Below are 23,362 nucleotides of genomic sequence, written 5' to 3'. Positions count from 1 at the left end.
AGTGGAGTCAGATACTGTACCCATACCAGTGCGACTCCAAATCCCACTCATACCACCATCCAGTGTCTTATTTCTTTACACAATGAGTAAGTATTACTATGTACTCTCCACAGGCTAGCACACTATTCTATATGCTGGAGATAAAGTGGTAAACAAAATAGACAAGCCCTTGCCCTTTACAGTAATTACATTCATATAACAATTCAATACATATTGTAATGCCAGATAATGACAAATATAAGGAAGCGTAAAAGTTGGAGGAGAGAAGCAATGGATCTTTTATGTAGGGTGATGAGAATGACCTTTAAGTAGATATATGACTGAATAAGGAATCAAGTCATGTGATAATCTGGCAAAAGATAGGCAAAGAGAAGAAAAAAATAAAAAAATCTTGGGCAGAATTTTGTTTATTCAAGGATGAATACAAAGGCCATTGAGGCTAAAATGAGCAAGGTAGAGATTAGTAGGATACGAAGTTAGAGAAAGGAAGGAGCTAGATCACATAGTCTTATAGCCATCATTATTTTTCTGCTTAAAATAGAAGACATTGGAGGACTTTAAGGCATGGGACCAAATGATCAGATTTATATCTTTTAAAAATCTCTCTGACTACAACATTGAGAACTGACTGAGGCATGGGTAGAAGTAAGAAGATCAAATTTTAAAATGTACACAAAATTCTAGATCAGCAGCCATCTAGGATTCTAGTATCTAGTTCTATTGATTATCAACCATTTGAAATGCAGCGCATCTGAATTGAAATGTACTTTAAGTGTAAAATACACACCAGATTTTGAAGATAAAGGAGTGGAAAAAGGCAAAAGAATTTTTGACATTTACTATGTGGTATAATGACACTGTCTTAGATATACTGTACTAAACAACCTATGATTATAATTAATTTCATTTGTTTATTGTTTTAATATAGAAACTATAAAACTGAAAATTACAAATGTGGCTCCCATTATATTTCTGCTTGACAGTGCTGATCTGGATGGTGACAAGTAGAATTTCAAAGGTGGAGGAGGTAAGGAGTATTGGATTTGGGATTCATTTTGAAGCAGAGCCTACAAAACTTCTTGGAGGAGTAAATGTGAGGAATACAAAAGAAGAGAAATCATTTTGATCCCAAAAATTTTGCCTCAGGAACTGGGTAAATGGTGGTGAAATATACTAAAGTGAGGAAGTTGAGGCAGAAACTTGTGTCTGAGGTGCCCTGCTGGATACCCCAACAGACATGTCAAGTCCTGATCTCAGCATTCACAAACAAAGGGGGCCTCAGTCATAGAGAACATGTAAACGGTACCCCTGGAGTTATGCAGCGTTCAGTCTAAAATCCTATCCAACAACCTCATGTCGAGTACTCTGAGTAATACAGAAAGTGAAAGTGAAGTCGCTCAGTCATGTCTGACTCTTTGCGACCCCATGGACTAAAGCCTACCAGGCTCCTCAGTCCATGGAATTTTCCAGGCAAGAGTACTGGAGTGGGTTGCCATTTCCTTCTCCAGGGGATCTCATAATATAGAATTACACCAAATACTGTTGATTAATTATTAGAACATAGTACAGGTACATTTAATTCATGTGTAATGTTAGATTCTGCCAATAAGAACATCTGAGGAAATACAGTAACTAGAAATTCAAATGTTTTAAACTAGCAACCCACAATTCAAATGCTAGCTCCAACACAGTTAGGTATGAACTCTCTATCCCTCAGTTTACTCACTTCTAAAATGAAGGTAATACCTACCTCAAGTTATGAGGATTAAAAAAGATAAAGTATGTAAGGTAATTAACATACCTGTTACATAGCAAGAGCTAAATGCATTACAGCTATTAGTAAAATCATGAAGTAAGACATGAAATAAGTAGCAAAGCTACAAAGGATTTTGCAAGACTTTCATTCTATATTAATATTAGAATATACTGTACCTTACTTCAGAATTCTCCAAAATTAAAATGTGTTACCTGTAAGTAGTGTTTGGAACATAGACATCCCTTGCAGGAAACTCCAAAATTTCTCTAGTAGGTCTAACCCTACTGTCAGGGTAAAGCTTCACTTGAAGCAGCTCTGGGGTCAGGCAGTAATGGGGATTTTCAGGTGCAGGAGAAATGTCTATCTTCAGCTGAGCTGCATACAAAAATACAGTATAAAAAAAAATACATTATAAAAACAATGTAAACATGTCACACAGAGTGAAGTAACTCAGAAAAAGAAAAACAAGTATCATGTATTAATGCATGTGTATGGAATCTAGAAAGACGGTAACAGATGAGCCTGTTTGCAGAGCAGGAACAGACATGCAGTCATAGAGAACAGACATGAGGACATGGAAGAGGGAGTGGGGAAGGAGAGGGTGAAACGAATAGAGAGAACAGAACTGACATATACCACCATGTGTAAAACACATAGTTAATGGGGACCTGATATATAACACAGAGAACTCAGCTCGGTGCTCTGTGATGGGGGTCAGGGGAAGGGAGGCTCAAAAGGGAGGGGATATATGTATACACACAGCTGATTCACACTGTTGTACAGGAGAAGCTAACACAACACTGTAAAGCAATTATACGCCAATAAAAAAGTTCAAATAAAATAAAAAATAATAATAAATAAAAACCTCACACTGAAGTATTTTTGAAAGGATTTAAATCCTACTTCTTCAAGAAGCCTGGAAAGAAATCAAAACTGCTATCACCTCAGACCGCTAAACTATTTCATCATATCAAATCTCAAACTACTAATATAGATATAAAAAGATAAAATACTAAATGCTTACTGAATGAATCAATGGAAAGGAAGGAAGAGGCAAAGAAGAAGGAAAAAAACACAGGAATCTTATAGGGAAACAAGCCAACAGTTCAAAGATGAAATGATTTAGCTTAAACTTTTGTGCTCATGCTCAGTCATGTCCAACTCTTAAGAGACCCTAGGGACTATAACCCTCCAGCTCTGTCCATGGGATTCTCCAAGCAAGAATACTGGAGTGGGTTGCCATGCTCTCCACCAGGGGGTCTTCCCGACCCAGGGATCAAACCCGCATCTCCTTTGTCTCCTGCATTACCACTGGGCCACAGGAAAAGTGCCAGTTTAAACTTAAACTTGGTTGTTGTTCACTCACTCAGTCAAGTCTGACTCTGCGAACCCATGGACCGCAGAACGCCAGGCTTCCCTGTCCTTCACCATCTCCAGGAGTTTGCTCAAACTTGGTAGACTTCAAAATAGTTTTACTCTGGAATAGTCTGCTCTGATCACAATATAAACCTATTTCTGAATATCTATCATTACATGTATTTTTCTTCCCTCTAGAAAATAATATTAAGCTACAATATTATTCATCATTCTCATTTCAGTACTCAAATTATCAAAGGTACTGAAGCCGGCATCCAAACTGTTAGACTACATGACAGCAGAACAGTAAAATGAAGAAGACTGGCAGGTATTGAGCACAGAAAGACATACAGGTCAGATATGAGAAAAAAGAACACATCATTACAAAAAATACAACTTTTAATGATGATAATAGCTGTCATCATGTCTACACAAAAATGTTTAAATACCCGTAATAGGTCTTAGTCGCCGTAAAACAGAAGATGGCCTTCTCATATCAGCAAGGAACTTGTACAGATCTTCATCACTTAAGCGATCTCCTTCCTAATATTAAAAATAGAGGAAAAAGTATTTGATTAAAAAAATGTAGTACACCGAAAATAAATTTATACTGCCTATTAATTAATCCTGCCCTTCTTCTTTCAATTTAGTCTAGATGAAAAGTTCAATTAACACAATTATGATTAAAAATAAATACGCTAAATTATTTTCTTCTTTCTATGCTTTTACGTTGTATTAAGCTATAATATTGCTATCTATGTTTTAACTTTATAGATTTATTTACAGCTCATTATCTATGTTTATAAGGTACTACAGGGCATTCTAAAATATAGAAAAATCAATGCAAGTTAGAAGCGGATGAAGAAAAATATGAATATAGACATAAAAGACATATATGTATATATATATACACATATATATCTAAATGTGAATATAGACATAAAAGACATGTATGTGTATATATATACACATATATACCTAAATGACAGTCTTTAAATTTGTTACACTTGTGTTTTCATTTGTCTTTGCAACTTTATATTGCCAAATTTCTTAAAAGCAAAATACAGAGCATTGGCTACATTTGAAAATGAAAAGAAAGAAATAACAACAAAAAATTAAACTTAAAAAAACCACAACTATCCTGATAATATGACTAAAAAGAAAACTCTAAAAGGACCTCAATCAATGGGAAGACACACACAAAAAACAAGACCAGGTCTAATTAACAAAGAATTTCCAATTTACTGTAATTTTTTTTTCTTATAGTTAAAATAGGCAGTGATTGACTTTTTTCTTTTATTTAAGAGTCAGTCTTTAGATTTTATTAATCAAAATCTCCTGCATTTGACATCTTTTTTTTTAATGCATAGTTCACATAGTATCTTTTTATCTTATTTGGTAATAAATATATTTAAGCCTCCTTTATTACAGTCAGTTCACCTTGAGCCAGATCCCGGTAGTTCACTATTGTATTCTAAGCAGGATACAGAACAGATCTTCTTTTATCCCATTATTTTAAATAGTGATTTTTACTTTCTAAGTGGTTAGAGAATTTTGTTAATACTTGTATAAATGGTTTTTAGCTTTACCGAGTTATAGGTAGAGAATTTGACTTCATGAAGATTTTTTCAGTGACCTAATATATGACTAAACTATTGTAAATGTTCTATTAGTCACTGAAACAGTATATTCTCTCCTTTTGAGTACAGAAATTAATACAGATCTTTAAATTTAAATGGCCCTTATTTAGAATACATTCAGATTATTTCAAGACTCAGTTATTTCTGTCTACTTAACTTGTTAAACCAATTATATTAATGGCCTCCATTCTTTTCACTCCCTGTTTCCATGCCTTTTGCTACATGGGACATAATTCCCTTCCCGAGGGTTGGCCATGTGACTTGTTCTAACCAGTAAAAAAACATTTTATAGAGACTTGGAAAACGCTTGCAAAAGTAAGCTTGCTCCCTCTCTGGAACTTCTGTCACTGCCATAACAATACGACCAAGCTGGCCTGCTAGATGTTAAAAGTGAGCAACGTGTAAAAAGCCTGAATCATTTCAGTTTTCCCAGCAGAAGTCAGTCTAGACCAACTGACTCTCATCAATCTCCAAGCCCATGAATAAGCCTAGCTGACACTCATTCCTCCAGCATGCTCACTGCTGTGTGCTCCTGAGGCACACATAACTTCTACACCTGTCAACAATACAACAAATATCCTTGTAATGTATGGATTTAATTTTTGTTTTTAAATCTTTATGCATTTCTAGTCATTTTGGCCTGACACATTTCAAATCTGTACATAAACACTCCTGATTACTATATCAAATCATGGACAGTAATCACTCATCAATTAAAAATTAAACAAAATGAGAAAAAACCTTGCCTTCTGTATCTTATTTAGGAGAAACTTGTACATTGAATTCTACTTTATTAAACTTGTATGTCTGTTTTTTTACTTAATTTGCACTTGCCTGATACATAATATTCAAGCTATTTATAAAAATACTTATAAAAGTCATACATGTTAAGTTAAAAATTACAGAACTGCACAAAAGTTAGGTGTAAGTGCTTTCCATTTCTCCATATATCCAGAAACCATCATTTTTTAAGTTTTTATAATTATTTTGTTCCAGTTTCCAGTTACTAGTCTTCAATAGGGTTCTGTAGATGATGAATACTCAAAAAATATTTATTGGATAATAGGTAGGTGGGTGGATTGATGCTCAGTACGAGGTGAATGCTCAAAAAGCATCTGTTGAATCAACAGGTGGGTGGGTGGTTGGATGACTTGTTGATTTATGATTACAATAGTAGTTCAATAATAAAGTAGGCTGAATTAAACCCAAAAGGAATTGAGGAAATAGTGGCAGAAGTGGTATACCAGTTGAAGAAGGAAAAAGAGAAACGTTATAGCTACAAGTAAACAAGTAACAAGTAAATCTATTGACCTCTTTCCACAGCTAAGTTTGGCCTATTACCTCATCCAAGTAACACTATGGCGTTTTCTAGACTCTTTCTGGCACTATTACCATAATAAGAAGACCCTTACCACTTCAGACACTTCTTACCTGCTTTGTTTTCCATTTGAGTCTCTCAGAGCAGCTGCCTGTGAATACTACTGATACATAACTATGAAAAGGGCTTCAACTAGGTGACTACCTGCCAAATCACAACACAACCTGCCCTAAACACCTTGCCCTCTCAAGTTACAAGGTGTCACTAGGCCAGGATTTTCTCTTCCTATTTAGAGTAACACCTCAGAAGGAGAAATTTTGAGATAATATTTAGCCTTTTCCTTTAATCTGCTCCAAAATATATGCATGGTACCCTTCAACAGTTTGTCACACAAATACAAATTTTCTCCCATTCTTATTATAGTTCTGGTTGTCTAGTTACTTTAGACAGACTTCGAAAATTTTCTGACATTGATTCAGAGTATAAAATTCATTTTACATTAAAATCCAGTAGCACATACATCATGTAAGGACATGCAGACAGGTATGCACACACACAAAACTTAAAGGGAAAAAAGCTTACTGAAGCAATACTTAACTTCATGAAGTGCAAGGCACTATTAATTTTTTATTCAACTTGTTTCTTTTTTTTTAAGCTGAGTGTTATTTACTAAACTTATATTACCATTAACGGATCATGACCAGCATTTGAAAACTACTCATCTGACTCACAAGTTTCAACAGAAAATATACTTGCAAAGAACAAAATATCTTTGATCAAGAACTGTTTAGACTTATAAACTCACCTATAAAAATAATTTTAGCACAAAAATGAACTACTAGAGCCTAAAACTTCTATTCCTATACCATGGATGTGGTATTTCTGGTCAAAAACAAACTTGGGTGGTGAAGACAGACATAATCCCACTAAGTTTAATGGACTAAGAAAACTCATAAACCATCAATGCTTAAGAAAAGTTAAAATATTAAAATTAAGAAATAGGATACAGATGCAGATGACTGATTTTGAAGCAATACTAGTCAATATCAACATTTAAATAAATATGATAAAACAACAGGTATAATATTAATTATTTTTTCTTATACTTTTTATTTTTACTCTTAATGCTTTTTTAACTTCTTGAAAGCACAATCAATTATTACATGTACATGTACTACATGGACAATTATGATTTTTCTGGAGTCAAGAAAAATTTATGTACAAGTAGCCCACTAGAATTCCTCCATGACAGAACAATACCTGCTTAAAAAAATTTGTTACTGTGAGAGTAGCAGGTCGAAAGCTGGTCAAGTTACAAGCATCATCTCCACTTGTTGTCCTTTCAAGTGATCTTCTTCCAACAATACTAGAATTCCTCCTCTCAGACCAAGACCCCTTTCGTTCTACCAAGGAAAAAAGTAAGATATTCATTTCCATGCTATTTAAAATGTATCAGATTTACAAACACAAGAAAATATCCACTAAAGTTGAAAACTGTCCCTTCAGCATACTGATTAGTAGAAGAATTTAACTTCTGGAGAGATCTGTCAGGAAGCATTTCCTAAATCTTTGGGTTCTCTCTCTTTTTTGGGGGGGTTCTCTCTTAAAACTTCTCCAGTGTAAAATAAATTGCTACCACATAAAGATTATGCAAATAAACAAAGATGAGCTATGAAAAGCACAAAGAGAGGCACTATGTATTTACTAGAAAATATTGACATAATGTAAATTTTAGTCACCTTATAATGGTCCCGCAGTCTTAGCACTTAAGTTTGAAACAGAATTTAAGATAATTTACATTCAAAGTCTTTGCAAGATAAACTTATTATTCAAAACCAATAGAGCAACTATGTTGAAGATCAACAAGGAAATAGAAAACAAACAAAGCTATACACAAACTAGATCTAAAAGTCATCTACAGTCTATATTACACTAAACAAAAGTGTAATATAGATTCTTCTCAAGCACACACAGGAAATTCTCCAAGACAAGACTATACACTAAGCTATACAACAAAACACAATAAATTCCAAGTGACTGAAATCATCATGTGTTTTCCAAGAATAACAGAAATTAACCTATAAATCAATCACAAAAGAAAATTTGGGAAATTCATAAGCATGTGGAAATTAAATAGCACACTTTTGAATAACTGACTAATCAAAGACAAAATAACAAGGGAAATTAAAAAACACTTAAGATATAGGAAAATGAAAATATAAAATCCCCAAACATTTAATATATCACTAAGGAAGCTCTCATATGGAAATTTATAGTTGTAAATGTTTATATTAAAAAAGAAAGGTCTCTAATCAGTAACTTAAATTTACATCTTAGGAAACCAGAAAAAGAAGAGAAAGATAAATCCAAAGAAAACATTAGAAAGGGTATCAAAAAAGACAACAGTTGAGTGGAAATAAATGAAATATCAACTAGGAAAACAACAGGTAAAAAAAAAAATCATTGAAACCAAACATGGACTCTTCAAAAAGATAACATTTTTAAAACTTTAAAGTGATAAAGAAAAAAATACATTAAAAGGACTCAAATTACTTAAATCAGGAATGAAAGAGGGGACAGCACTACAGATCTTAGAGAGAAAAAGGATTATACTGAAGTACTACAAATACCTGTAGGTCAACAGTTAGATTAGACAATAAGATAATTGGAATGAAATGAGTATTTTTCTAGAAAGATATACATTACTGAAACTGACTCAAGAAGGGAGAGAAGATATGAATAGATCTAAAATAAGGCATCTCATTAGTAAAGAAAATACTTACCACAAAGAAAAAACCAAGCCAAAATGGCTTCACTACTGAAAACTTTCAAACTTTCAATGAAAAATTAACACCAGGTGTTTACAAACTCTTCCAAAAACAGAAATAAGAATCCACAATTCATTTCTATGACACCAGTATTATCCTGATACCAAAATCAGAGATTACAAGGAAGAAAAACTATACACCAATATCTCTCAGGAACATATTAATGGAAGCAAAATCACTATGCAAAATACTAGGAAACAGGTTCTAAATAAACACCTAAAAAAATTATTAACATATATCATGACCAAGTGGGACTTCTCCCAGAAATTTAAGATTAGCTTAACATCCAAAACCAATCAATTGCAATACACCATATAAAAAGACTATAGGACAAAAACCAGACAAGTCATCTCAATAAATGCAGAGAAAGCATTTTATTAATATAAAATCCAATATTCTTCCCTGATAAAAAAACACTCAAGAAGTTAGGACTAGAAAAGAACTTCCTCAAAATACTGTATTACATCTATGGAAAATCTACAGCAAACATCATACTTGATAGTGAAAAGACTGAATGCATTCCCTCTAAGTCAGGAATAAGGTGAGGACTTATACACTAGGTTCTTGTCAAGATAATTAGAAAAGAAAAATAAAGACATTGAAATGGAAAAGGAAAAAGTAAACCAATTTTTATTTGCAGATGACATGATCTTGTATATGGAATCCAGAGAGGAAAAAAAAATAGAATTAAAAGGTTCAAAAAGGTTTCAAAGTACAAGATCAATATTAAAAAGCCACTTGTATTTCAACCTCTAGAAATGAACATTATAAAAATGAAATAAAGAAAACAATTCCATTTAAAATAGCATCAAAAAACACCTGAACATACATTTAACAACAGGAGGGCAAGACCTGTACACTGAAAACTACAAAACACCATTTAAAAAAACTTAATAAGATCTAAATAAATGGAAAAACATTTCATGGATTGGAAGACTTAATAGTGCTAGGAGTGAAACTCTCCCCAAATTGATCTACCAAATCAATGTAATTTCTATCAAAATTCTAGCTGCCTTTGTGCAGAAATTAATAGCAGATTCTAAACTTCTTATGAAAATACAAGAGCTCAAAATAGTCAAAAGAATCTTGAAAAAGAACTGGAGGACGCACATTCCCCATTTCAAAATTTACTGCAAAGCTAAACTTATAAAGACAGTATAAAAATAGCATAAGCTTAGACATATCCATCAGGCTCTCTATCAGATCTAGTTCCTTAAATCTATTTCTCACTTCCACTGTATAGTCATAAGGGATTTGATTTAGGTCATACCTGAATGGTCTAGTGGTTATCCCTACTTTCTTCAGTTTAAGTCTGAATTTGGCAATAAGGATTTCATGATCTGAGCCACAGTCAGCTCCCGGTCTTGTTTTTGCTGACTGTATGGAGCTTCTCCATCTTAGGCTGCAAAGAATATAATCAATCTGATTTCGGTGTTGGCCATCTGGTGATATCCATGTGTAGAGTCTTCTCTTGTGTTGTTGGAAGAGGGTGTTTGCTATGACCAGTGCGTTCTCTTGGCAAAACTCTATTAGCCTTTGCCCTGCTTCATTTTGTACTTCAAGGCCAAATTTGCTGTTACTCCAGGTGTTTCTTGACTTCCTACTTTTGCGTTCCAGTCCCCTATAATGAAAAGGACATCTTTTTGGGGTGTTAGTTCTAAAAGGTCTTGTAGGTCTTCATAAAACCGTTCAACTTCAGCTTCTTCAGTGTTACTGGTTGGGGCATAAGCTTGGATTACCGTGATATTGAATGGTTTGTCTTGGAAACGAAAAGAGATCATTCTGTCGTTTTTGAGATTGCATCCAAGTACTGCATTTCAGACTCCTGTTGACTATGATGGCTACTCCATTTCTTCTAAGGGATTCCTGCCCACAGTAGTAGATATAATGGTCATCTGAGTTACATTCACCCATTCCAGTCCATTTTAGTTCGCTGATTCCTAGAATGTCGACATTCACTCTTGCCATCTCCTGTTTGACCACTTCCAATTTGCCTTGATTCATGGACCTAACATTCCAGGTTCCTATGCAATATTGCTCTTCACAGCATCAGACCTTGCTTCTATCACCAGTCCCATCCATAACTGGGTATTGTTTTGCTTTGGCTCCATCCCTTCATCCTTTCTGGAGTTATTTCTCCACTGATCTCCAGTAGCATATTGGGCACCTACCGACCTGGGGAGTTCCTCTTTCAGTATCCTATCATTTTGCCTTTTCATACTGTTCATGGGGTTCTCAAGGCAAGAATACTGAAGTGGTTTGCCATTCCCTTCTCCAGTGGACCACATACTGTCAGACCTCTTCACCATGACCCGACCGTCTTGGGTGGCCCCACACGGCATGGCTTAGTTTCACTGAGTTAGACAAGACTGTGGTCCTGTGATCAGATTGGCTAGTTTTCTGTGATTATGGTCCAAGCCAGGCTTCAGAAATACGTGAACCGAGAACTTCCAGATGTTCAAGCTGGTTTTAGAAAAGGCAGAGGAACCAGAGATCAAATTGCCAATATCTGCTGGATCATCAAAAAAGCAAGAGAGTCCAGAAAAACATCTATTTCTGCTTTACTGACTAGGCCAGAGCCTTAGACTGTGTGGATCACAATAAACTGTGGAAAATTCTGAAAGAGATGGGATACCAGACCACCTGACCTGCCTCTTGAGAAACCTGTACATAGGTTAGGAAGCAAGTTAGAACTGGACATGGAACAACAGACTGGTTCCAAGCAGGAAAAGGAGTACGTCAAGGCTGTATATTGTCACCCTGCTTATTTACCTTATATGCAGAGTACATCATGAGAAACACTGGGCTGGAAGAAGAACAAGCTGGAATCAAGATTGCTGGGAGAAATATCAATAACCTCAGATATGCAGATGACACCACCCTTATGGCAGACAGTGAAGAGGAACTAAAAAGCCTCTTGATGAAAGTGAAAGAGGAGAATGAAAAAGTTGGCTTAAAGCTTAACATTCAGAAAACTAAGGTCATGCCATCTGGTCCATCACTTCATGGGAAATAGATGGGGAAACAGTGGAAACAGTGTTAGACTTTTTTTTTTTGGGTCCAAAATCACTGCAGATGGTGACTGCAGCCATGAAATTAAAAGATGCTTACTCCTTGGAAGGAAAGTTTGACCAACCTAGATAGCATATTAAAAAGCAAAAGACATTACTTTGCCAACAAAGGTCCGTCTGGTCAAGGCTATGGTTTTTCCAGTGGTCATGTATGGATGTGAGAGTTGGACTGTGAAGAAAGCTGAGTGCCGAAAAATTGATGCTTGTGAACTATGGTGTTGGAGAAGACTCTTGAGAGTCCCTTGGACTGCAAGGAGATCCAACCAGTCCATCCTAAAGGAGGTAAGTCCTGGGTGTTCATTGGAAGGACTGATGCTGAAGCTCTAATACTTTAGCCACCTCATGGGAAGAGCTGACTCATTGGAAAAGACCGTGATGCTGCAAGGGATTGTGGGCAGGAGGAGAAGGGGATGACAGAGGATGAGATGGCTGGATGGCATCACCGACTCGATGGACATGAGTTTGAGTAAACTCCAGGAGTTTGTGATGGACAGGGAGGCCTGGCGTGCTGCAATTCATGGGGTTGCAAAGAGTCGGACAAGACTGAGCAAATGAACTGAACTGAACTGAGACATATCCATCAACGAAATAGAAATGAGAGTCCAAAAATAAACCCACATATCTACAGTCAATTGATTTTCAACAATTATGCCAAGACCATTTAATAGTGCAAGAACGATCTTTTCAACAAATGGTGTATGAACAACTAGATATCTCATTAGAAAAGATGCAGCTAATCCTTACTTCTTATCACGTACAAAAAATTAACTCAAAATGAACTATACCAAATATAAGAGTTGTATTATAAAACTCTTAGACAAAAACATACAAGTAGCTCCTTTTCAGTCTTGAATTAGGTAATGCTATCTTGGGTACAATAGCAAAAATACAAGCAACGAAAGAAAAAAAAAAGTCAAAGAAACTGAACATCAAAATTTAAAACTTCAGTGCTTCAAGCAATGCCATCAAGACAGTAAGAGGACAATCCACAGGATGGGAGAAAATATCTTCAAATCCTTTATTAGATAAGGGACTTGTATCCAGAATATGCAGGACAAGAAGTAACAGTTAGAGCTGGACATGGAACAACATACTAGTTCAAAACTGGGAGAGAAGTACGTCAAAGCTGTATATGGTCACCTGCTTGTTTAAAATTATATGCAGAGCACATCATGCAAAATGCTGGACTGGACGAATCACAAGTTGGAATCAAGATTTCTGGGAGAAGTATCAACAGTCTCTGATATGCAGATACCACTCTAATGGCAGAAATTGAAAAGGAACTAAAGAGCCTCTTGATGTGGGTCAAAGAGGAGAATGAAAAAGCTGGCTTAAAACTCAACGTTCAAAAAATGAAGATCATGGCATCCAGTCCCATCACTTTCTGGCAAATAGATGAGGGAAAACTGGAAACAGTGACAGATTTTATTTTCTTGCGCTCTAAAATCACTGCAGATGATGACTGCAGCCATGAAATTAAAATACATTTATCTCTTGGAAGAAAAGCTATGACAAACCTAGACAGTATATTAAAAAGCAGAGACATCAATTTACTGACAAAGGTCTGTATAGTCAAAGTTTTGGTTTTCCAGTTGTCATGTATGGATGTGAGAGTAGGACCATAAAGAAGGCTGCTGCTGCTACTGCTAAGTCACTTCAGTCGTGTCAGACTCTGTGCGACCCCATAGACGGCAGCCCACCAGGCTCCCCCGTCCCTGGGATTCTCAAGGCAAGAACACTGGAGTGGGCTGCCATGCAACCCTTCTCCAATGCATGAAAGTGAAAAGTGAAAGCAAAGCCGCTTAGTCATGTCTCACCCTTTGCAACCCCATGGACTGCAGGCTACAAGGCTCCTCCATCCATGGGATTTTCCAGGCACGCGTACTGGAGTAGGTTTCCATTGCCTTCTCCATAAAGAAGGCTGAGCACTAAAGAATTGATAATTTTTAACTGTGGCACTGGAGAAGACTCTTGAAAGTCTCTTAAACAACAAGACCAAACCATCAATCCTAAAGGAAATAAACCCTGAATATTCACTGGAAGGACTGATGCTGAAGCTGAAGCTCCAATACTTTGGCTACCTGATGCGAAGAAATAAACCCATTGGAAAAGACTGATGCTGAGAAAGACTGAGGGCAGGAGGAGAAAAGGGCAACAGAGGATGAGATGGTTGGATGGCATCACTGACTCAATGGACATGAGTTTGGGCAATCTCACAGGAGATGGTGAAGGACAGGGAAGCCTGGCGTGCTGCAGTCCACAGGGTCACAAAGAGTTGTACATGACTTACCAACTGAACAACAACAAATCTAGAATATATAAATGACTGTTTATATAGTCATTTATAAATTATAACTATTAATTATAACTTATGACAATACAAAAAAAGCTAGTTAAAAAATGAGCATCAAGTAAATAATAAGAAAAAAGTCATTAAAAAATGGGGAAATGATATAATTATATATTTCTCCAGAGAAGATATACAAACAATAAATGCATACAAAATGCAACTCAACATCATTAGCTATCAGGGAAAGGCAATTCCAAACCACAATGAGATACCACTTCATCTGCACTAGGATGGCTATATTCAAAGGACAGATAATAAAAGTACTGGCAAAGATGTGGAGAAACTGGAACCTTCATACACTGCTAGTGTAATTTTTAAATGGTGTGGCCACACTGGAAAATAGCCTGGCAGTTCTTCAAAGGTTAAGCAAAGAATTGTATTACCAGAAATTTCATTTCTAGCTATATGTCCAAGAGAAATGAAAGCATATATCCACACACAAGCCTATACATGAATTTTCCTTGCAGCATTATTTGTAATAAACAAAAAGTTGAAACAATCCAAATGTCCATCAACTGATGAATGGATAATAAAATGTACTATATCCATACAAGGGACTATTATTCAGCAATAAAAAGTAATAAAATATTGATAACATTTACAACATGGATGAACCTTTCAAACATTATGCTAAGTGAAAGACGGTAGTCAAAAGATTACATATTGTATTAGTCTATCAATATGAAATGTCTGGCACAGGCAAATCCATACAGACTAAACAGATTACAGGTTGGTTAGCACTGAGTGTGGGGACTTGAGGAGGATAAACAGTGACCACCAGTGAGTATGAAAAAATGTTTCAAAATTAGATTGTGGTGACAGTTGCAGAACCTTATGAATATAACAAAAAAACACTGAATTAGAAACCTTAAATGGGTAAATTATATGTGAATTACATCTCAATAAACCTGTTAAGGAGAAAAAGAATACCCTTTCAATGCCTCATTACATTGCAAAGTTGACAAAGCAAGCCTATGTAAGCAAAAACTAGATAACTATTTTATATAAAACACTCTTACCTCCAGTGCTTATTTCTACCTCTGTAGAATCTCTTTCCAAACTCCCAGCGCTGCTAACAATATTCATTAAATGGATTGCAGTCCAAGCAAAAGGCATGCGATACTTTCCAAGTCTTTGACAAAACTGATCAGCTTGACTTTTCAGCTTCTCCAATTTTTCCTTATTCTGTAAAACAAAACTTTATACATTATATGATTATGCTCAAAATAAACGAATTAAAGGCTATATCATAATATATAAAGGAAAATATAAAGGTTAACAATTTTCAATTCTCAGCAAGATGGAAAAACAATCCATACCTTTCAGCAACCAATTAACAGTGTGTGCATACATGCTAGTTTGCTTTAGTCATGTCTGACTCTTAGCGACCCTATGGACTGTAGCCTGCCAGTCTCCTCTGTCCATGGGATTCTCCAGGCAATACTGGATTTGGTTGCCATGCCCTCCTCCAGGGGATCTTTCCCACCCAGGGATTGAACTTGCATTTCCTGCCAGTTCCTACATTGCAGACTGATTCTTTACTGCTGAGCCACTGGGGAAGCCCCAACTAACAGTATATTAACTACTAAAGAACCTTAACCAGTTCTACAAATACATCTAAAAGTTTTTAAAATTTGTTTGTGATGATCTTATTTTGGAATAAAAGAAAGGAGAGTAAGTGTCAAGCATGTTTATGTACTGCATGTACTATTTTATGAACGAAATATAGCCATGTTACAGTCATCAACTGTCAATCACAAAATATTCCAGGTTATGACTTATTAAATTTTTTATTCTATAAAAAAAAAGATGGAAGCACTTGAGCCACTTTGAAATAATCACTAACTTATGACAACTATGATGTAGAAGTAGGTAGGGCAGAAACAGGCCAACAATAATATGTCCAGAATTGTGATAAAAGAAGCAAACAAAAAAAGTACCAGAGGACTAAACCCTTGAAAAAGACTAATAATCCAAACAGTACATGCTTATCTGGAAGACAACCTGAAGCTGGCTCAACTTTCAGGCTATCCCTAAAACACACACTAATGTGGCCTGCAATAGTCAATCCATAGTGCAAGAGTGAAAATCCATAACAAAATCTCTCACATGCTCTTTCCATATAGGATGTCAGTGAGGTCATACTCTAATGGCAGTGTCCTAACATGCGATTCAGGACTGAGAAAAGATGAAGGGATACCGAAATGATAAGAGAGTTTTTTGCTATATCTGCTATACCTCCAAAATAGGTCCTTGCTTTAGGAGTACTTACAGAGAATTAAGGGCCCATAATGAAATTATGTAAATACGTAAGGGAAGAGCGAAATAAGCCACAATGACACACCTATGAGTTTCATATAACAGAGAAAATTTAATTTGTAAAATGACGACCTGGGGAAAGCCAGAATACTTTAACCCTACTTTCAACCAGATATCTAGGATCTAGGAATCAGAGAACATCATGTGCTCAGATGTACCCATATTAGCAAAAAAGGCTAAATTCTTGTTACAAATCTCAGAAAAACAGAAAGCAACAATTTTCTAAATTTTGATGATTTGTCCAATACTCCTCAAGCACACTTCTCCTGCCTGTTTGACATTAAATCATATGTTCAAACATCCAAAAATCACCTTTTATTCTTATAGCTAACTCAGAGTATCTAGAATTGGGTACCAATTATTCACCAACTATTTTTGCTTTATAAGTTTATTCAAGTTCTATAAATTTGTTATCTGATGGCAAAGGGAAGAGTGTGTTTTCTATTTTTACAATATTCCTTATTTATCTGCCACTAGACTGATACCCAAAATATGTCTGCTTTGCTAGAAAAAGTTTCATCAAAATCACTGTTTGGTTAAAAAAAAAGAAAAGAAAAATCACGGTCCAGTGGTTTGAATTCCACAAATCCACTGCACGGGGCATGGATCCCATTCTTGGCTGGGAATCCCAAAAGCTGCAAAACGTAGCCAAAAAAAAAAAAAAATTCACTATTTTGTAAATACAGAAAATTTTTCATTATTCAGGAATTAAACTGAATTACTTTCTCTCCAAGGAAAATAAAAATTTAAGAGTCAACTAGTTTGGGGGTTGGGGAGATGTCAAAGAATAGCATAGCACATGACTCAAACTAGGTGATGAAGGAAATAAAGAAGAAAGAAAACAAGTAGGCCATGAGAAAAAGAAAAGAAAATTTTAGTAGTAAAATCAGTAGTAAAATTATTTAATATGCTCAGTATAGCATCCTCTCAGATTATAATTTTGGAGATTAGAGATTATTTAGGGTTGGGTTTGGTGATCTGAGGGGAATGGACAGTGACTGCTAATGACTATGAAAGTGGGGGGAAATGAGGCATGAAATTCTACCTTGGTGGCATCTGCTTCTTTGAAAATCATATACGGTTCTGCACACTCTCCAATGTCTCCTTGCTGCAGCACTTTTTCTAGCTGTCAAAGGCAAAAAAAGGAAAGATTAATTAAGCTTAAAAATAAAAGCAATCAGCCTGGAATGCAAGGATAGTTCAACATACAAAAATCAATCAACTTAATATATCACATTAACAAAATAACAGAACAAAACCACATGATCATGTTAATTACTGCAGAAAAAAGAACTAGACAATTCAACACCCTTTCATGATTAAAAAAAAAAAATTCAACAAACCTGGAAAAGAAGAAAACTACTCCAATATGAGCCCATCTATGAAAAGACCACATCTAACATCTTATTCAATGTTGAAAAACAGAAAGGTTTTCCTTTAGAATCAGAAACAGGATAAGAATGTTAACTTTTGCCAATTCTATTTAACAAAGTACTGGAAGTCTAAGCCAGAGCAATGTGACAAGAAAAAGGAAGCCCAAAAAAGAAACAAAAACATTCAAATTAAAAAAGGAAGAATTTAAATTATCTCTGTTTACAGACAACATGATCTTTTACAGAGAAAATCCTAATATTTCACAAAAAAACGATTTAGTTCAGTTCAGTCGCTCAGTCATATCCGACTTTTTGCGACCCCATGAACCGCAGCACGCCAGGCCTCCCTGTCCATCACCAACTCCCAGGGTCCATCCAAACCCATGTCCATTGAGTCAGTGATGACATCCAACCATCTCATACTCTGTCGTCCCCTTCTCCTCCTGCCCCCAATCCCTCCCAGCATCAGGGTGTTTCCCAATGAGTCAACTCTTCGCATCAGGTGGCCAAAGTATTGGAGTTTCAGCTTCAGCATCAGTCCTTCCAATGAACACCCAGGACTGATCTCCTTTAGGATGGACTGGTTGGATCTCCTTGCAGTCCAAGGGACTCTCAAGAGTCTTCTCCAACACCACAGTTCAAAAGCATCAATTCTTTTGCACTCAGCTTTCTTTATAGTCCAACTCTCACATCCATACATGACCACTGGGAAAACCACAGCCTTGACTAGACGGACCTTTGTTGACCAAGTAATATCTCTGCTTTTTAATATGCTGTCTAGGTTTGTCATAACTTTCCTTCCAAGGAGTAAGTGTCTTTTAACTTCATGGCTGCAATCACCATGGGCAGTGATTTTGGAGCCCAGAAAAATAAAGTCAACCACTGTTTCCACTGTTTCCCCATCTATTTGCCATGAAGTGATGGGACTGGGTGCCATGATCTTAGTTTTCACAACTAATAAATAAATAAATTCAGCAAAGTTGCAGGATACAAAATGAACAAAAATCAGTTGTATATTTCTATAACAAGCAATTCAAAAAAGAAATTAAGAAAATAATTCCATTTATAATATCAAAAAGAATAAAGTACTGAGGTATAAACCAAAGAGCTGAAAGATTTATAATCTGAAAACTAAAGAGTTAAATAATTTTCTACAAGAATGCCAAGACTATTCATTGGGGAAAGAACAGTTTTTCCAACAAATGGTGTTTTAAAAAACCCTGAATTCCTAAATACAAAAGAATAAAGTTGAACCCTTACATTATATACAAAAATTAACTCAAAACAGATCAAAGACTACCCCCCCAAAAAAAACCCTAACACTATAAAACTCCTAGAAGAAAAATAAAGGAAAAGCTTCATGTGAATAGATTTAGTAATATATTCTTGGATTTTACACAATAAAAGCAAAGGCAACAGACATAAAACTCATTAAACAAGATTACATCAAAATTTAAAACTTTTGTATATGATAGGACACAATCAACAAAGTGAAAAGGCAACTCACAGAATGAGAGAAAATATTTGTAAATCATATAATTGGTAAAGAATTAATATCCCAAACAGATAAAGAAATCCTACAACTCAACAAGAGAATAGCAAATAACCTGATTTTTAAATGAGCAAAGGATTTGAACAGACATTTCTCCAAAGAGCCAAACAAATGTCTAAGAAACATAACGAACACTCCCAACATCACTCATCAGTTTGCTGTTGTTATTTAGTTGTTAAGTTGTGCCTGACTCTTCTGTGACTTCATGGACTGTAGCCTGCCAGGCTCCTCTGTCCATGGGATTTCCCAGGCAAGAATACTAGAGTGGGTTACCAATTCCTTCTCCAGGGGAATCTGCCCGACCCAAGGACCGAACTGACATCGCCTGCATTAGCAGATGGATTCTTTATCACTGAGCCACCTGAGAGGCCCGTCACTTATCACTGGGCTTCCCTGGTGGCTCAGCGGTGTCCCTGGGCTTCCCTGTGATGCTGGTGATTTAACTGAATGAAGTATGTAAAGCAACTGACCGACCTGCAGACCCCTGGAAGGAGCACAAGCACCTACCAGAGTACAACCTAGGTCAGCTGACCACCAGACAACGCAGATGCATGAACTAAAACAATGCTTACTGCTGGATGCCACTGAGATTTTCGTCTTTTTGTTCTTGTAGAGGAATAACTAACTAATATATAGACCAAGGGAATTTTTCTCTCAAAAAACAAAATTATATTGCTGGACTATGATATAAGAAAATTTTTAAATATAATTTCTTTAAAATCTGTATACATCTTAACTTGTTCATATTTTTAAAATTACACAGAAATCTTTTTCTGTTTATATACAAACATTTATGTGTGTTTAGGTATATGTGTATGTATCTTACACAATTGGGACCATATGGTATGAATCATCTCACTTTCAAGCAGACAGTATTCCAATCATCATCACTATCTTTCTAGTTCATTCCCTCAAATATGTTCTATTTTATGAAAACTTACTATTTTCCCATGTAAAATAATGGTGTATACACATTTGTCAATTATTTTAATATCTAGAACTTTACTTATAAGTGAGTTTCTGAAGACCACTGCTGCTAAATCTTTGCTTGGAGAATTGTTCATTTTAACTAAGATTTATTTTAACCTGAATTCATAGGAATCTATCCACAAATTAGGACATTATTCCTGTGGGTAAATAAAATTCATTTCATGACAATCTACTTTATAACCTTATTAAAAAATTCATTACCTTTTTATGATAATTTTATATAAATAAAGGTAAAATGATTAAAGACTATATTTTAGGCAACTCTCAAGTCAAGGTCAAGTTAAGGTAAATTATTATTAAGTTATCCTAAGTGAGGTAGCTTAGTAATATTCAAATTTTAGTATCTGTAATCCTTATTCTTAAACTGATAGTCAAATCATAATGCTCCATGATTTCAATGATTTAGATTTTAATATTTATATAATTTAGGAACTGTATGATAAAACCACAGTATAGCTCCATATCCAAATAACCATAGATGGTTAATTTAATATGCCAACACAGCTAAGTTATCAAACACCAGTCAAGATGTTGCTGTGAAGGTATTTTTTTAGAGGTAATTAACTTTTAAATCAGTAGACTGAGTAAAGCAGATTACCCTTCATAATATGGGTGGGCCTTATCCAGTTAGTTGAAGACCTCAAGAACAAAGACTAAGTTTGCTCAAAGATGGATTCTCAAGACAACATAGCAATCCTCTATGTGTATATGTATCGTCTTCCTACTGATCTGTTTCTCTAGAGAATTCTAATAAAGCTGCCCACTCAAGAAAAATTTAGGTAGCACCTATTGTATACATCCAATATTATGTTAAAAAATATTAACATGAAAAAATAGGCAAAGATAAAATCTTTGGCCTTTAAAAGCTTGTAATATTGATAGGCAGACAAGTACACAGACATAACACAAATAAACAAATATATTTAACATTATTCTCACCTTTATTACAAGAAAAACATCTTGGGAAGGATAAGTGATAGAAAAAATAGCTGATCTTGCCAGGGTGGTAATGGCAGCAGGTGGTACATGTGGACGTAATAATCCTTTCATCTGCTCAGAATTAAGGTCAAAATAAAAGTTTTCTGAAATCTAAAAAACATATTCATTATGTTAAATTTAAAACCTGTGCATTTTATAAACACTCACAAAAATCACAAATATTCAGTCTTAAAATATTACAGATATTAAACAATTATACTAACATACAATGTACCTACATTTCACTATCAGTGAAGATATATAAAGATCTTTACATAACTAAATCAAAGCAAAACAAATTAATGCAAAAACATATTCTAAAGAACCATATCCCATACTCTTTTAGTAAGAAATTTAACTTTTGATAAAGTATATAAAGAAACTATTATTAAATGTATGACAAAACCCACTGGAAAAAAAAAAATAAATAAAATTAAAAAAAAAAGAAACTATTATTAATATGAGTTACCCAAAGTTGAGTCTTTGAAAACTTAAATAAGATTTCAGAAGATGTGATCAAGTAAATACAAGATGCTGGAGTAGAGTTCCACTATAGAAATCCACACTATACACTGACGGCAGAAGTCATTAAAGGCATTTCAACTTTCTACTACAAGGTAGGCTTAGAATACTAAAAATGCTGCATGATAAGTCCTCTGAAAAACTCCTAAGTGTAACAAAGACATAACAGCAAAACCAAGAGCAATATTTTAGACAAGAATATTCAAAATATAAATAAATGATCTTTTAATAATAGCTAGTGAGAATTTTAAAATTACATCAACAAAACTTCACTGTCACCATCAATCTAACTCTTTATACATCATTTGCCTAAGATGCTTTTCTTATATTTTTTCTATTTCTTACACTAAAAGAAAGTTGCTCCTGCTACTCCTTTTCAGAACTCTTTCAAAGAAACAAAAAATAAGTCAACTAAACTATTTTACAGTAGGAAAATAATGTCTCACAGTTCTATTTTCTTTTTTAAAAAATCCATGTTTAATAAGTCTCAAAAAATTATCTTATAAAACAAATTAGAAACAGGTTTCTGAACCTCTGATTGGGACAAAAGACTACGTTCAAATTATATAACCTTACCTTTTTCTTTTCTTTCACATCATATAAAGCCAAACTTGCAAAAATGGGTTCAATTTCAATCTCAAACCTTTAGGAAGGAGAAGGATGAGTTTTAAATATATACATAAAATACACAGTTTGAGAGAAATTCTCATTCCAAAAATAAATTCTCTCTATACCCTGTACTTTTCTCTACCTGTGCTATTCCACCTATACTACCCATCTTCCTTGAACACACTTTCCCATGTATATCTTCCAGTCTAAATCAACTATTAGCACATACTTCAAAAGCTTAAAAAAAAAGTCCACCCCCTGGTGGCGCTAGTGGTAAAGAACCGGCCTGCCAACGCAGGAGACAGAGACGTGGATTTGATCCCTGAGTCGGGAAGATCCCTTGGAGAAAAGCATGGCAACCTGCTCCAGTATTCCTGCGTGGAGAATCCCATGGAAAGAGGAGCCCACGGGATACCATCCACAGCATCACAAAGAATCGGACACGAATGAAGCGACTTAATACACACCATGAAACAAATATAAAATCAACTCTAAGGAAAAAGATACTACTGATATTCCTCAAGTCAAGAACAGTGTCTGATAAATACTTCAGATTTCAGTGGATGTGTTTTCAAGTTTTAAGACAATTATATAGCTGAGGCAAAGAGTCATCTTCATCTGTGAGCCAAAAGTGCTCTAAAGTTCAGCTTCACAGGTAAGATTAAATGCTTGGGAGCATTTAAAATTATGTATAGGACAA

General features: G+C 35.1%; 1 protein-coding gene across 5 annotated transcripts in view; it reads right to left on the bottom strand.

Annotated features, from left to right (window-relative positions):
• Positions 1-23,362, bottom strand: part of DOCK7 (dedicator of cytokinesis 7) — a 184,372-nt gene that overhangs the window by 120,054 nt on the left and 40,956 nt on the right. For all 5 annotated transcript variants that reach the window (XM_043461118.1, XM_043461119.1, XM_043461120.1 and 2 more), the window contains exons 8-14: positions 22,630-22,696; positions 21,493-21,642; positions 17,684-17,764; positions 15,339-15,504; positions 7,331-7,473; positions 3,562-3,655; positions 1,969-2,131 (exon numbers count right to left, since the gene is read on the bottom strand). In XM_043461118.1, coding sequence (XP_043317053.1) covers positions 1,969-2,131; positions 3,562-3,655; positions 7,331-7,473; positions 15,339-15,504; positions 17,684-17,764; positions 21,493-21,642; positions 22,630-22,696 — 864 coding nt within the window. The remainder of the gene's footprint in view (positions 1-1,968; positions 2,132-3,561; positions 3,656-7,330; positions 7,474-15,338; positions 15,505-17,683; positions 17,765-21,492; positions 21,643-22,629; positions 22,697-23,362) is intronic.

This window comes from Cervus canadensis, chromosome 2, assembly GCF_019320065.1.
Source record: "Cervus canadensis isolate Bull #8, Minnesota chromosome 2, ASM1932006v1, whole genome shotgun sequence".
In the NCBI taxonomy this organism is placed as follows: domain Eukaryota; kingdom Metazoa; phylum Chordata; class Mammalia; order Artiodactyla; family Cervidae; genus Cervus; species Cervus canadensis.
The sequence above is the reverse complement of the archived record's forward strand: the minus strand, read 5'-3'. Positions and strand labels throughout refer to the sequence as shown.